This window comes from Sceloporus occidentalis, unplaced genomic scaffold (genome assembly GCF_023333645.1).
Source record: "Sceloporus occidentalis isolate IW3139 unplaced genomic scaffold, rSceOcc1.0.p SCAF_4, whole genome shotgun sequence".
NCBI lineage: Eukaryota > Metazoa > Chordata > Lepidosauria > Squamata > Phrynosomatidae > Sceloporus > Sceloporus occidentalis.
The window spans coordinates 42,412,274-42,429,094 of NW_028316984.1; the positions used below are offsets into that span (position 1 = coordinate 42,412,274).

The 16,821-nt window shown below is 38.9% G+C and overlaps 1 protein-coding gene across 7 annotated transcripts in view; it reads left to right on the forward strand.

Moving 5' to 3' along the window:
• COBLL1 (cordon-bleu WH2 repeat protein like 1) overlaps positions 1-16,308 on the forward strand; it is a 115,167-nt gene extending 98,859 nt beyond the window's left edge. For all 7 annotated transcript variants that reach the window (XM_089519854.1, XM_089519855.1, XM_089519853.1 and 4 more), the window contains 5 exons: positions 1,613-1,847; positions 4,639-4,724; positions 6,560-8,130; positions 9,855-10,034; positions 14,352-16,308. In XM_089519854.1, coding sequence (XP_089375980.1) covers positions 1,613-1,847; positions 4,639-4,724; positions 6,560-8,130; positions 9,855-10,034; positions 14,352-14,441 — 2,162 coding nt within the window. In that variant the 3' untranslated portion in view covers positions 14,442-16,308. The remainder of the gene's footprint in view (positions 1-1,612; positions 1,848-4,638; positions 4,725-6,559; positions 8,131-9,854; positions 10,035-14,351) is intronic.
• The last annotated feature ends 513 nt before the right edge of the window (positions 16,309-16,821 follow it).

The following is a 16,821-nucleotide window of genomic DNA, read 5'->3' on the forward strand; positions in this document are numbered from 1 at the left end:
CAACCTTGCATTGTTTATTTAATAATAACTTTTGCCTGAAATGCATCAGCTCATTTTTAGGCTGAATTTCTATGTTAATGGTGGTTTATTAATAGAATCCAGAGTGGATGAAAGTTGTCTTTTCCTCAGACGTATGATCTACATTGCTAGATAATTTCTGATATTCTTCCATAAGAAATATATTATAAATCTGAAATACTGTAAAAAGATAATAAGTAAGGTGATACTCTTGATAAGATGTGTTGTATACTTTCTCTGTGTGCAGAAGGTGCTAAACCTATTTTCTGGGATCTCCAGATTGAACTGTCCCTATCAGAAACTCCAGAGGGCTAATGCCAGTCATTCTAAACTGGGCACAAGCAATTATAGCTCTCCAGACCCCTTTGGCGTACAACCCCTATTGTCAACACAGCCAATGATGAGTGACTGTGAAAGTTGCCATCAAAAAACATCTGGAGTTGCCATAAAACATCTGGAGGTTCAGTATCCCTGCTACCCTGTAAGCAGGGTGGGCAACTGTGCTGGGGCATGCAGCATTTTTTACCCTGCTGCACAATGCATGGGTTCGATTCCCAGCTCAGCCATAAAACTGCCTGGCTGACCTTGGGGAAGTCACATGCTCTTAGCCCCAGAGGAAGGCAATGGCAAACCTGCTCTGAACAAATCTTGCAAAGAAAACCCCATGATAGGATTGCCATAAGTTGGAAACAACTTGAAGAAACATAACAACAAACAGTGCTGCCACACACAGAACTGGGACATGATGTCATTTTTGGCTTCCTTTTGAGAGCCTTTGACTGCCCCCCTCCCATGGTGTTGGGGTTACAGGGAAGGTAGGTGGTTAAAACTGCTGGAAAATGAGTTTTAATACCTTTTGGTGTTTGTGGGTCTAGAAAACAACCTGAATTTTTTTTTAAAAAAAACTTTGAAGTCTGGGAGCTGGTGAGTGTCCTGCTGGGACCAGAGACCACAAGAAAGGAATTCATGGACCACACATAGCCCATGGGCTGTACTGTCGCCACCTCTGAGATAAACTAATGGACAATATCACACTACACTGTTATTGTGCTTTTATTCTACTTTAAATACTGTGACTGCCTCTGTGGAATTATGGGATTTGTAGTTTAGTGAGGCCTAAGAGCTCTCTGGCTGAGAATTCTATATGCCCCTCCCTGAACTGCAAATCCCAAGATTCCACAGGTGGTAGCCATAGCAGTTAAAGTGGAATAATAGCACTATAACATGGTAGTGTGATATTGTCCTTAGTCTAGCTCTGTTTACGGCAGTTTCCTGTGTGTCCTTTCTATTATGATTTATGTAATAAGCAAACACTGTTGTGTGGCATTTCTGTGTGTCGCTACCAAGCTTTCTCTGTTCCTGTAATTCCCCACAGGCACCTATATTTTTGCTCCATGAGAATAAAGCCTCTGATTCCATTTTGTGTCTTCTCTAGCTGATCCATACACACAGGCCCCTTCTCTTTATTCTCCCTCACATCTTGTCCATGAACCCATAGCTTAGCAAGCTTTAATGTTTTTTTCATTTTCATTTTACAATACATTTTCATATACTTATCGTAATGTTACATTTTGTGCCTTTCTTGCACATGTAGCTGACATTGGGTCTGAATATAGCTTAGAGGAGATTGACGAGATGGAAGAAATGCATGAAGAAAGTACAGGCACCTTCCTTACTGGACAAGAAGTTTCTACCTCTGTCAGCTCTCTCGACCTTCCACTGGATGTTCAAAAAACCGAGTCTGTTCCATTGGCTTCTGATCCTGGCACTGAAGAAAAAAGACTTGACTCAGATGAAGAAAAAGCAGAAAATATGAGTACAGATGACAAGTATGAACATTAAATGTAATACTGTAGATAGTGGGATTGGGGGCAGTAACGTATCCTATCAAATTATGTCATCTTGTAGTACAGTCCCTGCTGGAAACAGAACCACAAAGTAATTAACATATTTGACCTCAAGGATGTTCTGTATATTGTTGTGTCATAATAAAATAATAAGAATAAAAATTTTATTTATACCCCGCTTTTTGTTGAAACAATCAAAGCGGCTTACAACAGTTAAAATAGTACATCCATATATACAAAGATTTAAAATTACATAACTATAAAAACCAATAAGAGTGGCAGAGACATCACATATATGTGGGGGAATCACTACATGGCCGAGTAGTTTATTCTGGAAAAGCCTGCTGGAAGAGATCTGTCTTGACAGTTTTCTTGAAGCTGTCTAAGTTAGTGATCTGACGGATCTCGTCCGGCAGGCCGTTCCACAGGATGGGAGCAGTTGCAGAGAAGGTCCTCTGGGAAGTTGCAGTCAGTCTGGTTTTTATAGGTTGCAATAAATTCTTCCCAGAGGACCTGAGTGTATGGGGCATGCTATATGGAAGTAGGCGATCCCTTAAATAAGTTGGGCCCAAGTTATGTAGGGCTTTAAAGGTGATAACCAACACCTTGTACTGTGTCCAAAAAGTAATAAGCAGCCAGTGGAGTGACTTTAGTATTGGTGTTATATGGTCACTCCTGGATGTTCCAGTAATCATCTTTGTACACACCAATACCTACCTGCTAGAAGGGATAAAATAAATGCATCTGTATTCTAAAGAACAAAGCATTGTATTCAATGTGCGTAGTTTGTATAGGTTTAACAAATTTTACATCCTCTTGTTCCAATTGTCATTCATTTGAATTCATGCATGTATACTGCCTTTCTGTTATGGCATCCAAGGGGGTTTACAGTTTTAAAAAACTAAAACAATTAAATTTTACAAAAAGTAAAACAACAAGGGCCAAGACCCTATGATATTCTGCTGGAATGGTATGCCCTGTCAATACTTCTGTGCTGGATCACCTGACAATACTGTACTGCGTTGCTGGAGACTGGCTCTTTCTAAAGTGGCTTGTTTAATAAATACCACTGCAGGTCTCTAGCAGTTATTATGAGTTAAGATGTTTATGGGAGAATTGGCTTGGGAATGTATCTGTACCGTTCTGACAGATGAGTTCCCACATCATCCCTCCCAAGGCTTGTAAGAACTTCAAAAGCTGGTGTTTATGAAATATGCTATTCTAGAAAGAGAATCCTCTGGCTGAAGTTGCACTAGAATGAAGCTTCGGTGATTATACAAGTACTGTATGTGCATGAAGTCGTGTTAAAATCTTCCTGTGATCACCCAAACATGACAAGAGCATAGTGCCTTTCTCCCGTTTCTTATCCCCATGTGATAGTCTCCACTATATGGCTGGAATCCTCTCAATTTGATAGGTGATACTTTAGGGGCTCATGATGCAAGGTCCCTCGGACCTAGGGTTCTTCCCTTCTGTCTTTGAAGTAGGTATGGAGTCTTAATTCTATAATTCTAATGCAGAATTATAATATGTCAGTATGTTTATTGAATACACCGAGGGCCGTTTCAAAATACTCAAAACATAGTAATACAAGCAATGACACACACACATATTTAAAAGAATTATAAAAGGGAATGGGTGTCCCAACAATTTCATGAGACAGTTGACAATTTTCTCAATAGATGAGCAAAGAACCTCAGAGGGTAAAGTTAGTAAATCATAGTTAATCTCAGATTTCATTTCTCTCTTCTGTGACTTGATTTGAGACATTAGGTTTTTATTACCGTATATACTCAACTATAAGTTGACCAGGGTCTATAAGTCAAGGGCAAGTTTTGGGGCCAAAATTATGGATTTTGATATGACTCATGGATAAGTTGAGGATAAAACTTAGGGGCATGTAACAAAGGATGTAAAGGATGAAGTTTACTGTTTTCATACAGAAATGTATTATTCAGATCTTTCTAATTCAAACCCAATTCCTCTTGGCACTCCTTTGAGGGGAAGCAATAAAAAGGTGCCACCACTGCCATTTTCCTACCCAAGTATTCAAAAAGGAAGCAGCATCATGGTGGAAAGAATAGATTTGGGGCTTCTTTTGGATGCTCCCAGGATGAAGTAAGATCTTACCTTTTGTCACTCTTCTCAGAGAAGGAGAAGAGTTAAAATGCACTCCTTATATTGACCTGTGGAAAAGTTGACCCAGCTTTTTGGGGTCAATTTTTTGACAAAAATTTCTAGATTTATACATGAGTATATACAGTATTCTATATGAATTAATTTGCTTACCAGTGCAAGGATGTTGTGTTTCTATTAACACTAAATGTTCACTGTACCTATTTTGCATGCATTTAAGGTTCATTTTCCTCTCATCTCATTACATACATTTTCCAATCTATGTACAAGTCCCAAAGTTGGGACTTGTGAGGCTTCAAGATGTCATTGGACTGTGCCTCTCAATGTTTCTTATCTTTAGCTATGCTAGGTAGAGCTGCTGGAAGTTGCAGCCTGACAACCTTTGGAGGAGCTCATAGTCCTCACCTCCACTATAAATCATGAAATATTATGCCATGATCAATCAATTAATCTTTTAAGTTGCCAGAAGATACTTTACCATTTGTTTTGGAGCTGTTGATATACATTCATTGCACTGGGGTTCTTCACTTCCATTTTTTATGGTATTATAGTTTATATTGTGCCCATCTAATTCTGAAGAATCCTGTTCATATCACCAGTTTACTGATAGTGGCATGTTTATTATTACTGGTTGCAGAGTTCAGCATAATCAGATATCCACAGAAAATATTATATTCGACAATGGGAAACAGTTTGGAGCATTGGAAACAAATACAAACATTGGTAAGTTTCTCTTCCTTGCAAATCAGTTGGTGTTTTGTCACTCATGCTACATGACTTTAAAGTCTTAGGAAGACCCTTCCAATATTTTTCATGACTGCAAACTTACTGTGAGGATTGTTCATGTGTGGGAATTTTCCATCATTGATTCTGACTTTGTGACTGCCCACAAACTATGGAATCCAATGACTGTGCTGTCCTCTCTAGAGCAACATGTATATGAGATAGTGTATGTATTCTGAATATTTAAAAATACTTATGATTATGTCTACCAGATGTGCACTTGTCTAGACTGTGAAAACTATGCAGCAAATGACTGTACAGTGGCCCCTTGACATCCACTGGGGTTTGGTTCCAGGACCCCCCATAGATACCACAATCTGTGGATACTCAAGTCCTATTAAATACAATGGCACAGTAAGATGGTGTCCCTTGCATAAAATGGAAAAATCAAGCTTTGTTTTTTGGAATTTATTTATTTTTAAAATGTTTTCAAACTGGATGATTGAATCCATGGATTAAAAAAAAATCTGTGAATATGCAGGGCTAACTGTATTAACTGTGTCCAAGCAAAGTATAATAACATCCAGAATCCACAAAACAGTGTTAGCTTTTTGGGGCCAAGCAAAATGCACAAAATACATGATGGCAAGCTTTCGAGGCTCCACTGGGTTCTTCATCAGGCAAATATGTTAAAAATCATACAGGAGAAATTTAAAAAATGATGGTGTTAGAATCACAGGCCTACATTTTCTCAGGTTATTTTTTCAGCTAAAATGGTATGGATGGATGTAGACAAGAGTCCAGATCTCTTTTTTGACCATGTGAGTTCTGGAAGACATTTGTAAAGTCCAAGAAATCTATTTCTCTTAACTGAGAACAGCAACATCTTAACAAAATTTAGGGCTGTGATTCTATCATAATCATTTCTTTTTTCTTTCTTCTGTATGTTTTTGAACACCTTTGCATGTGAAAGGGATCTAGGAGTCCAAGTAGATCACAAGTTGAACATGAGTCAACAGTGCAATGTGGCAGCTAAAAAGGCCAATTCAATTTTAGGCTGCATCACTAGTAGTATCTAGATCAAGGGAAGTAATTGTGCCATTCTATTCTGCTTTGGTCAGGTCCCACCTGGAATACTGTGTCCAGTTCTGGGCACCACAATTCAAAAAGGATGTTGAGGAACTGGAGTGTGTCCAAAGGAGGGCAACTAAAATGGTGAAGGGTCTTGAAACCATGCCATATGAGGAACGACTTAGGGAGCTAGGGATGTTTAGCCTGGGGAAGAGAAGGTTAAGAGGTGGTATGATAGCCCTGTTTAAATATTTGAAGAGATGTCATATTGAGAGAGCAAGCTTGTTTTCTGCTGCTCCAGAGAACAGGATCCGGAACAAGCTTCAGAAAAAGAGATTCAACCTCAACATTAGGAGGAACATCCTGGCAGTAAGGGCTGTTTGACAGTAGAACACACTCCCTCAGAGTGTGGTGGAGTCTCACTCGTGGAGGTGTTTAAACAGAGGCTGGATGTCCATCTGTCGGGGATGCTTTGATTGAGAGTTCCTGCATGGCAGCTATTGGACTAGATGGCTCTTGTGGTCTCTTCCAACTCTATGATTCTATGAAAAAGCCAGTGGAGTTTCAATAGCTTGCATCATGTATTTTGTGCATTTTGCTTGGTCCAATAAAGGTATTGGTGTTTTCTGCATTTTGCATGTTACTGTACTGTATTATCTGTGGATAATACCATGCCATAGTGTGGTACTGTTTATTTATTCATAGTCCAAACAACTGTTTGGTCCTCATGCTATTTTCAAAATTGTGCTTGCCTTTTTTAAAAGGTCACTGTGATGCAACATCCCTTCCAACAATGACAGATGAAAGAAACTATGGTGTAGTAGGAGTGAGAGAAAGTAAAACTCTTGAAGCTTCAAACTACGAAACCTGTCAAGATGATACCTCTCTAATTCAGGAGCACAATACTCTAGCACTTATAGAAGTGCTTGATCAAAAATGGGATTGCTCCAGTGTGGAAACAGTAAAGACCCAGGATGTTGCAATTCAGGCAACCCCATCTGATGATAATTTAGGCCATAGTGCATTAAATGAGAGTATGGATCCTCAGAGTAACAAGCTGGTCAGCCACAAAAGTTCTTCTCACATTCAGAAATCAGTTGTGGAGAATCAGTCCTCAGGGCTCCTGAACAGGATGCACGAAAGTGTTGGAACACTGACAGAGCTCAACCACCAGAAGCACCAAGCAGTTCAGTGCAGACCAAGTCCTAATGGTGACCAGAGTAATACATTTGAGAATGATAACTCTATTCCACCACAGAGAGTTGTGAAAAGTCCCGGTAGTTCCCCCACAAAGGGTTATCCTCTTTATCGTCAAGACTCAAAGCCTAAACCTAAACCTTCCAATGAGATTACAAGGGACTACATACCCAAGATTGGAATGACTACTTATAAAATAGTGCCTCCAAAATCTCTGGACATAGTGAAGAACTGGGAATCAGATACTGTAGAGAATCAAGAAGCTTCCTGTTTGCATGTATCTCCTAAGAATGAGAATTCCCAAGAGTTTGGTACACAAACAGAAATTCTTAATACCATAAAAAGCCCAAATGAAACAAGATCTGGCTTTAGAAATGAAGTTAGGTTGCCAGGGAACGATCCATTGGCTAAGACGTATGGTATTGTGGATAATATGACACTTTCTTTCTCTAATGCCAAAGGCAAGAAAATAGAAGCAGAACATTCCAAGCTTAATCCAGAGCATTTAATCACCCACTTGGTGTTAAGCACAGAAAGGAAAAGTCGTTCGCCTCCTGCAGTGCAAGAAAAATCAAGGATAGTAAGTCCTCCACCAAAGCCAAGCAATTTTTATTTGCAGATGCAAAGGAGAGCTTCTAGTCATTATGTAACATCTGCAATTGCAAGAAGTACTTCTCTTAGTAGCCCCACTCAGAGTGAAACTAAGACTATAGAGACAGAGAAAAAGTTGGCATCACCAGATCAAAATTCTTTTCCATTTCCTAGACTGGCTAGTGTTCCCCCTCAGTTAGTAGAAGAAAAGACTGAAAATGGCCATATTGAGGGAAGAAATGAAGTCACCACTTCTGCAATCAAAATGCCTAAGCCTTTGAATTCTCCCCCTTCCCAGCCTCCTCCAGTAAATCTGAAAACGCTGAGGACTTTTGTTTTGCCGCAACCATATTCAAGTTACAGGCCCTCACCTTTTGCCCTTGCGGTATCATCAGCAGTTAAGAGATCACAGTCATTCAGTAAAACACACACCAGTGCAACTAGGCCATCTTTTGAAGGTACCTCATCCACATTCAACACTGAGACAAAAGACAATTCTCCTCTACCAAGCCCAACAGGACAAGCACAACAGAGCATGCCAGACAAGGTAAAACTACAATACTAATTTTATTCATTTCTCAATGGCATTTTGGGTAAGTCATGCATTTCTGATTATTTACAAGCTTCCAGAGGGAAGTTAACTTCTATGGGCTTTAATACATGAGGCAGATCAATTACAATTACAAGAGGATAATAGAGTCTTTGGTGGGGGTTATCACATTACGCCATTGCTCTTCTGTTGTTCTCCTGTGAGATACCATTTTGAAAGTGTTTCTTTTTATTAGCACACACACACAATCTGTTAATGACTCCTTTTCCCATTGTTGTTCTGCTATGATTTCCAGGGCAAAATTACACTGGATTGCACTAATGCTGGCTGGTCAGTGGGCATGCTTTGGTTGCTTTGGGTGTGGGTTAGATGCCTTATGATGATGTGAGAAGGCAAAGGGATGGAAATTTCAATTTGATATCCTTTCAGTTGGCAAAGTAACTGCGAAACAGCCCCCCACTCCATCTTGTAGTCTGTCTGTCTGTCTGTCTGTCTCTCTCTCTCTCTCACACACACACACACACACACGCCTGGAAATATAAATGGAAAAGAATCTTACAGTAAAAACAAACAAACAAAAACCATTTATTTCATTAGCCCTTGGCCTTTTTCTTGCTATTCGTTCTAGCTTTAGACTTAATTAATCACTGGCAGATGAAAACCAGCACCAGGATCAGCAGCTGCTGTCTTTCATCTGCCAGCAATTAGTTAAGTATGAAGCAAGAAGTCCGATAAGGAAGCCCCCCTCCAAGGAAAAAATGCCTTTTAAAACATTACTGTTTTCATATTGGGGGGGGGGGGGGCATCTGTCTGAGCGCACTCCAGACTAGAAAAAGGAGCAAGGTTAATATCTTGGAACTGGTACTGGGTGGGCAGTCCCAAATGCTGTATGTGATAAGTTTTTGTCTGACCCAAGGTTGCATCCCTGGAAGGGTTCCCCAAAATTCAATAGGAAAGAGAGCATGGAGATTGCATAGCATTTTTAAAAGCTGCTATTTTAGCAGCTGAAGAGCCCTATGTGATAAAACCCTATGTTACATTTTTGTAATAAAAACAACAAAGGCTAAAGATGAAATAAATTTATTATGGCATGATAAAAATAGGCTGTGGTCCACAAAAGCTTATGCCATAACGTGTGGCATAAGACTCTGTTGTTATAATACGCCATTGTTCAGAGTTTGTAGTTAACTCCTTTCCTCAGTAACAAAGGTGTAATTAGATTAAATCACAATTGGATCTTGTAAAGGGATATATTTACTGCTTTTACATCATGAGTGTGACTTTTAGTTATAGTTAGCTGGTGTAGCATCTCTAAATGGTGGAGAAGTGATACAACATGGTTCACATACTAGTTATGTTACACCTCGTGCTGCTGGCTGATATACTGATTATAGGTACTGAGGTGATAATCAGTGAATGGGTGGAGAGTGTGATTTGTAATCCAGGACAGAAATTTTCAGCATTCAGATTTGTTTTTTTTAAAGGAATTTATGAGGTGCCCATTTTAATTGCTTCTGAGAAACATAGAAGTGAATCAGAATCTCTGCTAGAATGGTTTTTGGAGGCATTGGAACTATAGCTGGTACTTCTTTTGAAAAAAGATTCCCCCCCCCCCCATTTATTCACTAACTAATAAGTGTGACTGGGATGATGGTGTGGGACTAAGAAAGCCACTGTGACCTCACTTGGGTAACCTTGTCTATTTTTTATTAATACAACAGAAAAATAATTGTGCAACCTCTGAGCAAAGTAAGCGAGTTCCCTCTTTGCCCGGCCACCCAACAACTCCTGCCTGTGAGAAAGGCACTGCTGTGACTCTTCAGCGCCCTGACCCAGAACAGATCCACCAGAGCTTGCTGGCTGCAATCCGCTCTGGAGAAGCTGCTGCCAAATTGAGAAGGGTGAGCATGTTTTTTCCTCCTCATCATTAAATCAATAACAATGGATTTACAGAGCTTATTTCAAAATCACCATAGCAGTCAGCACTGGCATCAGTCATGAAGAGAGAGTCTTGTGGGAGTGGATTTTTGAATAGTGCAATAGGAGATTTATGAACTGAGTGCAAGCTGTTTGTGCTGACCTTGGATTGGCTAAAGGAAACAGCATACACAGTGTACACTCAAAGCATATATTTAGCATTAAATGTATAGTGTGAGGGCATCTGTTAATAGCTGGTATGAAGCTGTAGAGATCAAGTTCTTAATGGAATTTATTTCTCTTAACTTGTCTACAGTGTTTGAACATTCCTTGATGATACCCAGCTGCCTTGTCTCAGTTTTCAAAAGGGTTTTCATCAATAGGGAAGAGGCGGCAGCCATAGATAGAGACAGAGTAGAGGATCCTATTTTGTATGGGGTTGTATTTTATCCCTCAGTATTGTCCTGTTCTGAAATATCTGTGGCAGTAAATGATAAGGTAAGTAGAGGGTATTTTCAAAACTGTCCAGCACAAAATCTCTCTCTCTCTCTCTCTCTTTTTAAATAACTGTCTTGCTTTTATCATGGGATTTCAGGGCAGCGAATGTTACATAAATAATTCAAAACAGAATAAAACCATAAATAATTTAAACAAAATAAAAACATAAATGAAAACAGTTGCAACTGTTTTTAAAACCTACAAGAATTTTAGGTTTCAGTGTACACTATGAAATAAATTAGTCCCCAAAGGCTTTAATAAAAAAAAGCTATGTTTTTGGCTTGGTACCATTTGGACATCCAAGAAGAGGACATTCCACAATCAGGATGCCACAACCCGGAAGGCCCTCTCCTATATCTACCTATTTCATGTTGCCCCGCTATATTTTGCACCACAGAGGAGGTTTCCCCCCGCCCCCCATATACATCAATTTTCATTGTTTTTATATGTCTTCACATCGTTTCTGACTTATGGTGACCTTAAGACAACTCTATCATGGGGGTTTCATGGCAAGATTTATTCAGAGGAGATTTGCCATTTCCTTCCTCTGAGGCTGAGAGAGTGTGACCTGCCCAAGGCCACCCAGTGAGTTTCAAGGCCAAGCTGGGAATCAAACCCTGGTTTCCAGAGTCACAGTCAAACAATCCAACCACTACACCACTGAGGTCAGTATTCAATAGTCCTTGAGTACTGAAGTTTTTAGCCATTTAGGACTTTTATGTCATCACTAGTGCCTTGAATTCAGACTGGAAGTGAATATGTTGTCCTGTGTTATGCAACAGTTCATCTGTCTACCTACTTTTCCTCTTACTCAAGTCTCCATGCTTCCACTTCTTCTTTTTACCTGAGTTACTTGTTCCTCATTTTCTCTCCTCTTTAAGAACTATCCTGGACTCACACTGCACTTCCAGCTTCCCTTACTGTCCCACACACCAGCTCTCCCTACTGATGAGTCTGTTCCCTTTCCCAGTCATGTCTTACCTTTTATAGACTATATTGATTCAGTGCCATCATAAAAACCAACTGGTCAGCAAGGTGAGGAAATTGTGGCACTACAGCTTGGCTACTGCATGCAGACTGCAGACTGCTGAGTCTGTGTCCTCAAGATGAGACTTTCCAAATGTCAGCTGGAAGATTACTTCCATGATTCCTTTTTGTGCCCAAGAGTATAAAAGAAATGTAAGGATTTATGCAATGCACTACTGAGGAAATGAGTCATATGATGTCAAAGTGCTTGTTTAAACTAAGAAAAACAAAAAACAAAACTAAGGACTTTATCACACAGAGGCAAATTGGAGGTAAATTGGTTAAATACCATGCAGAAATGGGATTTTAAAATTCACAAAACATTACGGGTTGTTTTTCAGATGTATTAGCATCAATGAGAAATAGTGTGACATTAATCCAAATGTAACGTTGACAAAACACTCCTTTTTACTTTTGGGAAATTCCCGAAAGTAAAAAGAAATGGGTTTAGTCAACTTTGTGTTTGGATTAATGTTGCATTGTTTCTCATTGATGCAAATATCATCTGAAAAACTACCTGCTTTTGCGGATTATATCTAATTTCTGTCCAGTTAACCTCGAGCATTGTGTGAAAAACAACCCACTTTTGTAGGTTTTTAAACTTTAAATCAAGTTTCTGCATGAGATCTGTCCCATGTGATAAACTCCTGAGAATCTGTACATCTGCAGGCTTAGATACAGTTGTTCTGGAGGCAAAAGATAATGGCAGTGGCAAGATGACAATAGTGGCAGCAGTGGGAAGGAAGGAAAGAAAGGAAGAAAAAGATGGCACTCCCAGTTCACCTGTTTCTGCAATGCCTGGCTTCTGGAAGGGAGTCCATGGAGCCAAGGCAATATGGGGTGCCGGGGCTTGGTCATTTATCTTTCCTGTGGCACAGGTGATTGTCCATGCCATCCCTCCCATAGTGGTTTGGCTTTGCGAACCATGCTCCCAAAGGCAGGGGTTCGTGAAATAATCTGGAGCTTCTGAAGCAGGCTTCTCCTGGCTGCACTCCAGCATTCTTGTATGAACTAAGAGAGATTAACACCAACTATGCAACAGATGTTACATGAGCAGTGTCTCCCTTAGGAACCCAGTATTTGGGCTCAGCTCTACTACCAAGTAGTGCAGGTGGCGTTGTCATAGCTAGCCAGATTTTGTTTGGTGTAGAAGTTGTTTCAGGGCTTCTTCAGTTCTATACAATGTTTTAAAATAATTAAGAGCAAAAGGAGGAAGAGCCTGGTGATGTGACTGCATTTTATTAAAACTAACAATACGAGGAAGTGAGGCTGGGCTAAGGAAGGTGAGGTATCAAATTTATTTTTAAATCTCTTGTGACAATGAGGTCAGACTGCATCTCTGGCTTTAACTTTTCAACCAAGGCATATTACATGGGAAAAAACTAAATTTGAATATCAGCAGGACAGGTGTTTACCACATTCACTTCTGCGTTACAACTAAGTGAAAGGACATTTAACTCCCATTGGTGAAGTTGGGCTAATGCTTTGTGCTATTAAAGTGAGTAAAAGGTATGTCAGGTGCTCTAAGCACCTGCCAAGCATTCAAGAAACAAGGCAAAAATTGCTACCACAGTCAGCCAAGCATTCCCCCTCCTCTTTAATAACTTGTTATGATGCAGAGCCAAACTCTGTGGTCTTTTGTGCTGCAGTTTCATTCCTGCTGAATAAAGCCTGCAGTAATTGCTAACCAAATGGGTCATATGAGGTTGAAACTATTTCTCTTTCCAGAATATTTCCATCATATGACTAAATTCATCCTGTTAGTTTTCCTCGGGATCACATCTTAAGGCATTACTTACTGTTTAAAAAGAATCTATATGCTTAATGCATAGGTCTTTGTATTATGTACAGTTGACACAGGCAAATTTTGGGGGCTCTGCTTTGGTCCCATCCCATAAGCCTGTGAGGTCTACCATCATGAGCTAGGGGCCAAACAGTAGTTTAGGAAAGAAGAGATTGTTATTATCTTAGAGTGTACGCCTTGGGCAGGCTTTTATATTTACTCCTTAATTTTACCGACTCTGTACAGCGCTGTGTATAATTACAGCGCTCTAGAAATAAAGTTTAATAATAATAATAATAATAATAATAATAAGAGAGAGAAATTCAGAATGATACTCAAGGAGCTTAGTCCAATTAATCTGCTGCCCCAAATTTGGAAAAGTTTTCTTTTGGACTTTGTCTCTTCAGGATCCCAGCCTATGCAGCTGGTCAGTGTGGCTCAGGAGTGCATACTTCTTCCCTTTGAAGTGTTTATCATTACTACAAATGACATCAAGTCCGGGGTCACCCACCAAACTTCAAGTCTGGGTTGGTATTTCAGTCCTAGATTCACTATTCCTAGCCCTACCCATAACATCATATTTGCTCCCTGCATAAAATAAAGGTATACAGTGGACCCTTGTTATACGCTGGGGTTTGGTTCCAAGATCCCCCGTGTATAACAAAATCCGTGTATGCTCAAGTCCCATTAAATTTAATGACATAGCAAAATGATGCCCCTTATAAAAAATGGAATATCAAGGTAAATTTATACTTTGTTGGAATTTTCAAACCGTGTATGCTGGAATCCGTGTATAAAAAATCTGCGTATAAGAAGGGCCGACTGTACATCTTTTGTGAATATGGTTGTGACAGATATGTAAGATTTGTGATTTTCAGCATATGTAGAACAGTTACAGCTTGAAACAGTTGTATGTCTAAACTGCTGATGAGGAATTTTGTGTTAAATAAAGGACTCTTGTCTATGAACCATAATATCTTTTTTGGTCTTTCAGGTTGCTCCTCCATCAAACACTGTTGCTATCAACGGAAGACCCAGCCTCAGTTCGTCAGTGGCCATAGAAGCAAGATACAGTCATCACTAGGACTTCATGCCAAACATTTTGCACTTTAATCACCATTGCATAGACCTACTGCGTAGACCTACTTCACAGTTAATTGTGCATTATTGAAGACTGCACATTCATGCAGGGTTATGTTGGAATATATTGTCAAGTGAAGCATAGAAACTTCACAAGATGCCTCAAAGATTTCTTAGACTATAAATAATTTATAGCTTTTTTTTTTGCCTTTTCTCTTTAAAGCTGAAAATGCTGCTTCAGAACTCATAATATGGCAAAGAAGATTTTAATTTTTTTTCTCCTTGTGATCATCAGATAAGTTGATTTCTACTTTATACTTAATAAATTATGTGTAGCAATGTGTTGTATAATGTTGATGTATGGGGTTCTTAATGTTTATAACTGCTTAATGATTTTGTTCAGAAATGTATGAATTTAAATATAGTTCTGCCACCTGTTGCCTTGATTATTAGGTCGGGAATTTAATTTCTAGAACTGCAAGTGAGAAAGTTTTCTTTTGTTTAACTAAAAATGTAGGAACAAATCCTTCTAATGTTGAGCTTGGATCATACCTGTTTTGTATCAGCATTATTTGTTATAGTGTATTTTTAACATCACAGTAAAGAAATAATATAGGAGGTCTCTGGTTGACTAGTTTAACACTATATATGGGTGTTGTTCTTTTTACATACATCATTGCTGTATGGTCTTAATGCACACACCACAAAGTGCCTTTCTGATCTTATGTGCTATAACACTAGCACTGGTTAATTTACACCTGTTTTTCCGGAAGTGGCATCTAAGTCAGCATTACTGAGCTGTGTAAAAGAATCAAATAGCATATCCTGGAGTTTTGTTCAATATTTGGACCGCCACTTGTTTTGGATTTCAACTTCCAGAAGTCTCAGACCAATTTAGCAAGTGGTAAGGAATTATAGGCATTGTAGTGGGTTTTTTTTAAAGAGTGTGTGCGTGAAACTTCCCTACTCTGTTGTCATATCTGCAAGCAGATTTACATAACCTGAAATCTAGAAAATGGATGCCATTGTTCACTTTCTTATTGGGACTTTCCAGTCCTACTGTTTGACAGCTGAATTAAAATTGCCAAGAGCAGGGACATCCAGTAAACAATTTACAGCTCATGTGTTTGAGAATCCGTATTATCTAACAAGAAGCATTAATGAGTTAATAGACTTCTGGGCTATAGTGAGGACTCCAGAACTTTATTTCAAAGTTAATATAAATCCATAATTAAGGAAAGATGGGTATAGATCAGGTACATCTTAAGGTTAAGATTAAGAGAGCAATATTAGCACAGAACATCCATTATTCATTTGAACTAGGCTGAAAATACATAGTCAAAATAGTTAAGTGCAAAATTCTGTGCATATGAACTTTTTTTCCTAATAGACATTAAAATGGATATCTTATTCTGTTGTATGTCAAGTAACTTTTAAAGTATTTCTCTTAAATTCAGGAAATTAAAGGCAGGGAAAGAAAAACAAAGCCTATTTTACATTCTGTAAGTAGGTAAAGAGGTGGTGGTGGTGGTGATGATTTTTGTGCATTATAAAATCTTTTAATGATGCTTTAAGCAATGTTAATGAAGCAGTTTTATCAGTGTACAAAATAGGAGTAGAATTGAATAATTGCTACTGAAAAAGGCATGTCAGATTGAGGAGCAATGCACAGACAGCAAAATCCTCAGTAACAAGTGTGGCACTTCTTTGTCTGTTCATCTTCTGCTGTCAATGCTGTCAAATTAATGTTGCATTTGTATAACAAAGCTATTTGTGATCCTAGCTGTGATCAATCAATTGAATTGTAGATAAATGCTGCAAATACTGGGATATTTGCAATGCCCTAAACTAATTCATGGTTTTGTTAAATAAAATTAATTATATTTAGTTTTATTCTTAAGTAATTATGTTTAACTACTTAAACTTTTGGTTCTTGTCTTTTTTTAAAAAATGGAAAAAACCTCATAGACTACTTGTTGCACAACTTGAAAATGGCAGTATTTTCAAAGTATTCTGCACAATGATTTTCTACAGGATGCACTGATCAGTAAGAGAAAAATCTCTTTGCAGGAGTTGTATGATGAGCAATAAGAGAGGATAGTGAAAGAGGTTCTCAATATCACCAACCATCCCACCCCTCAACAGACCACTGGTGGGCATATTGGCGTTCAGATATCTGTCAGTCAAGAGTGCTGATAGCAGGCTCTAGAACTACAATTCAGTAATCTCTTTATTCTGTGGAACAACATCTAAGAACTAGGGTGGAATGATTTTCCCTAAATAAGGGACACCATTTTGCTATGTCATTATATTTAATGGGACTTGAGCATACAGGGATTTTGTTATCCACGGGGAATCTTGGAACCAAACCCCAGCGTATAACA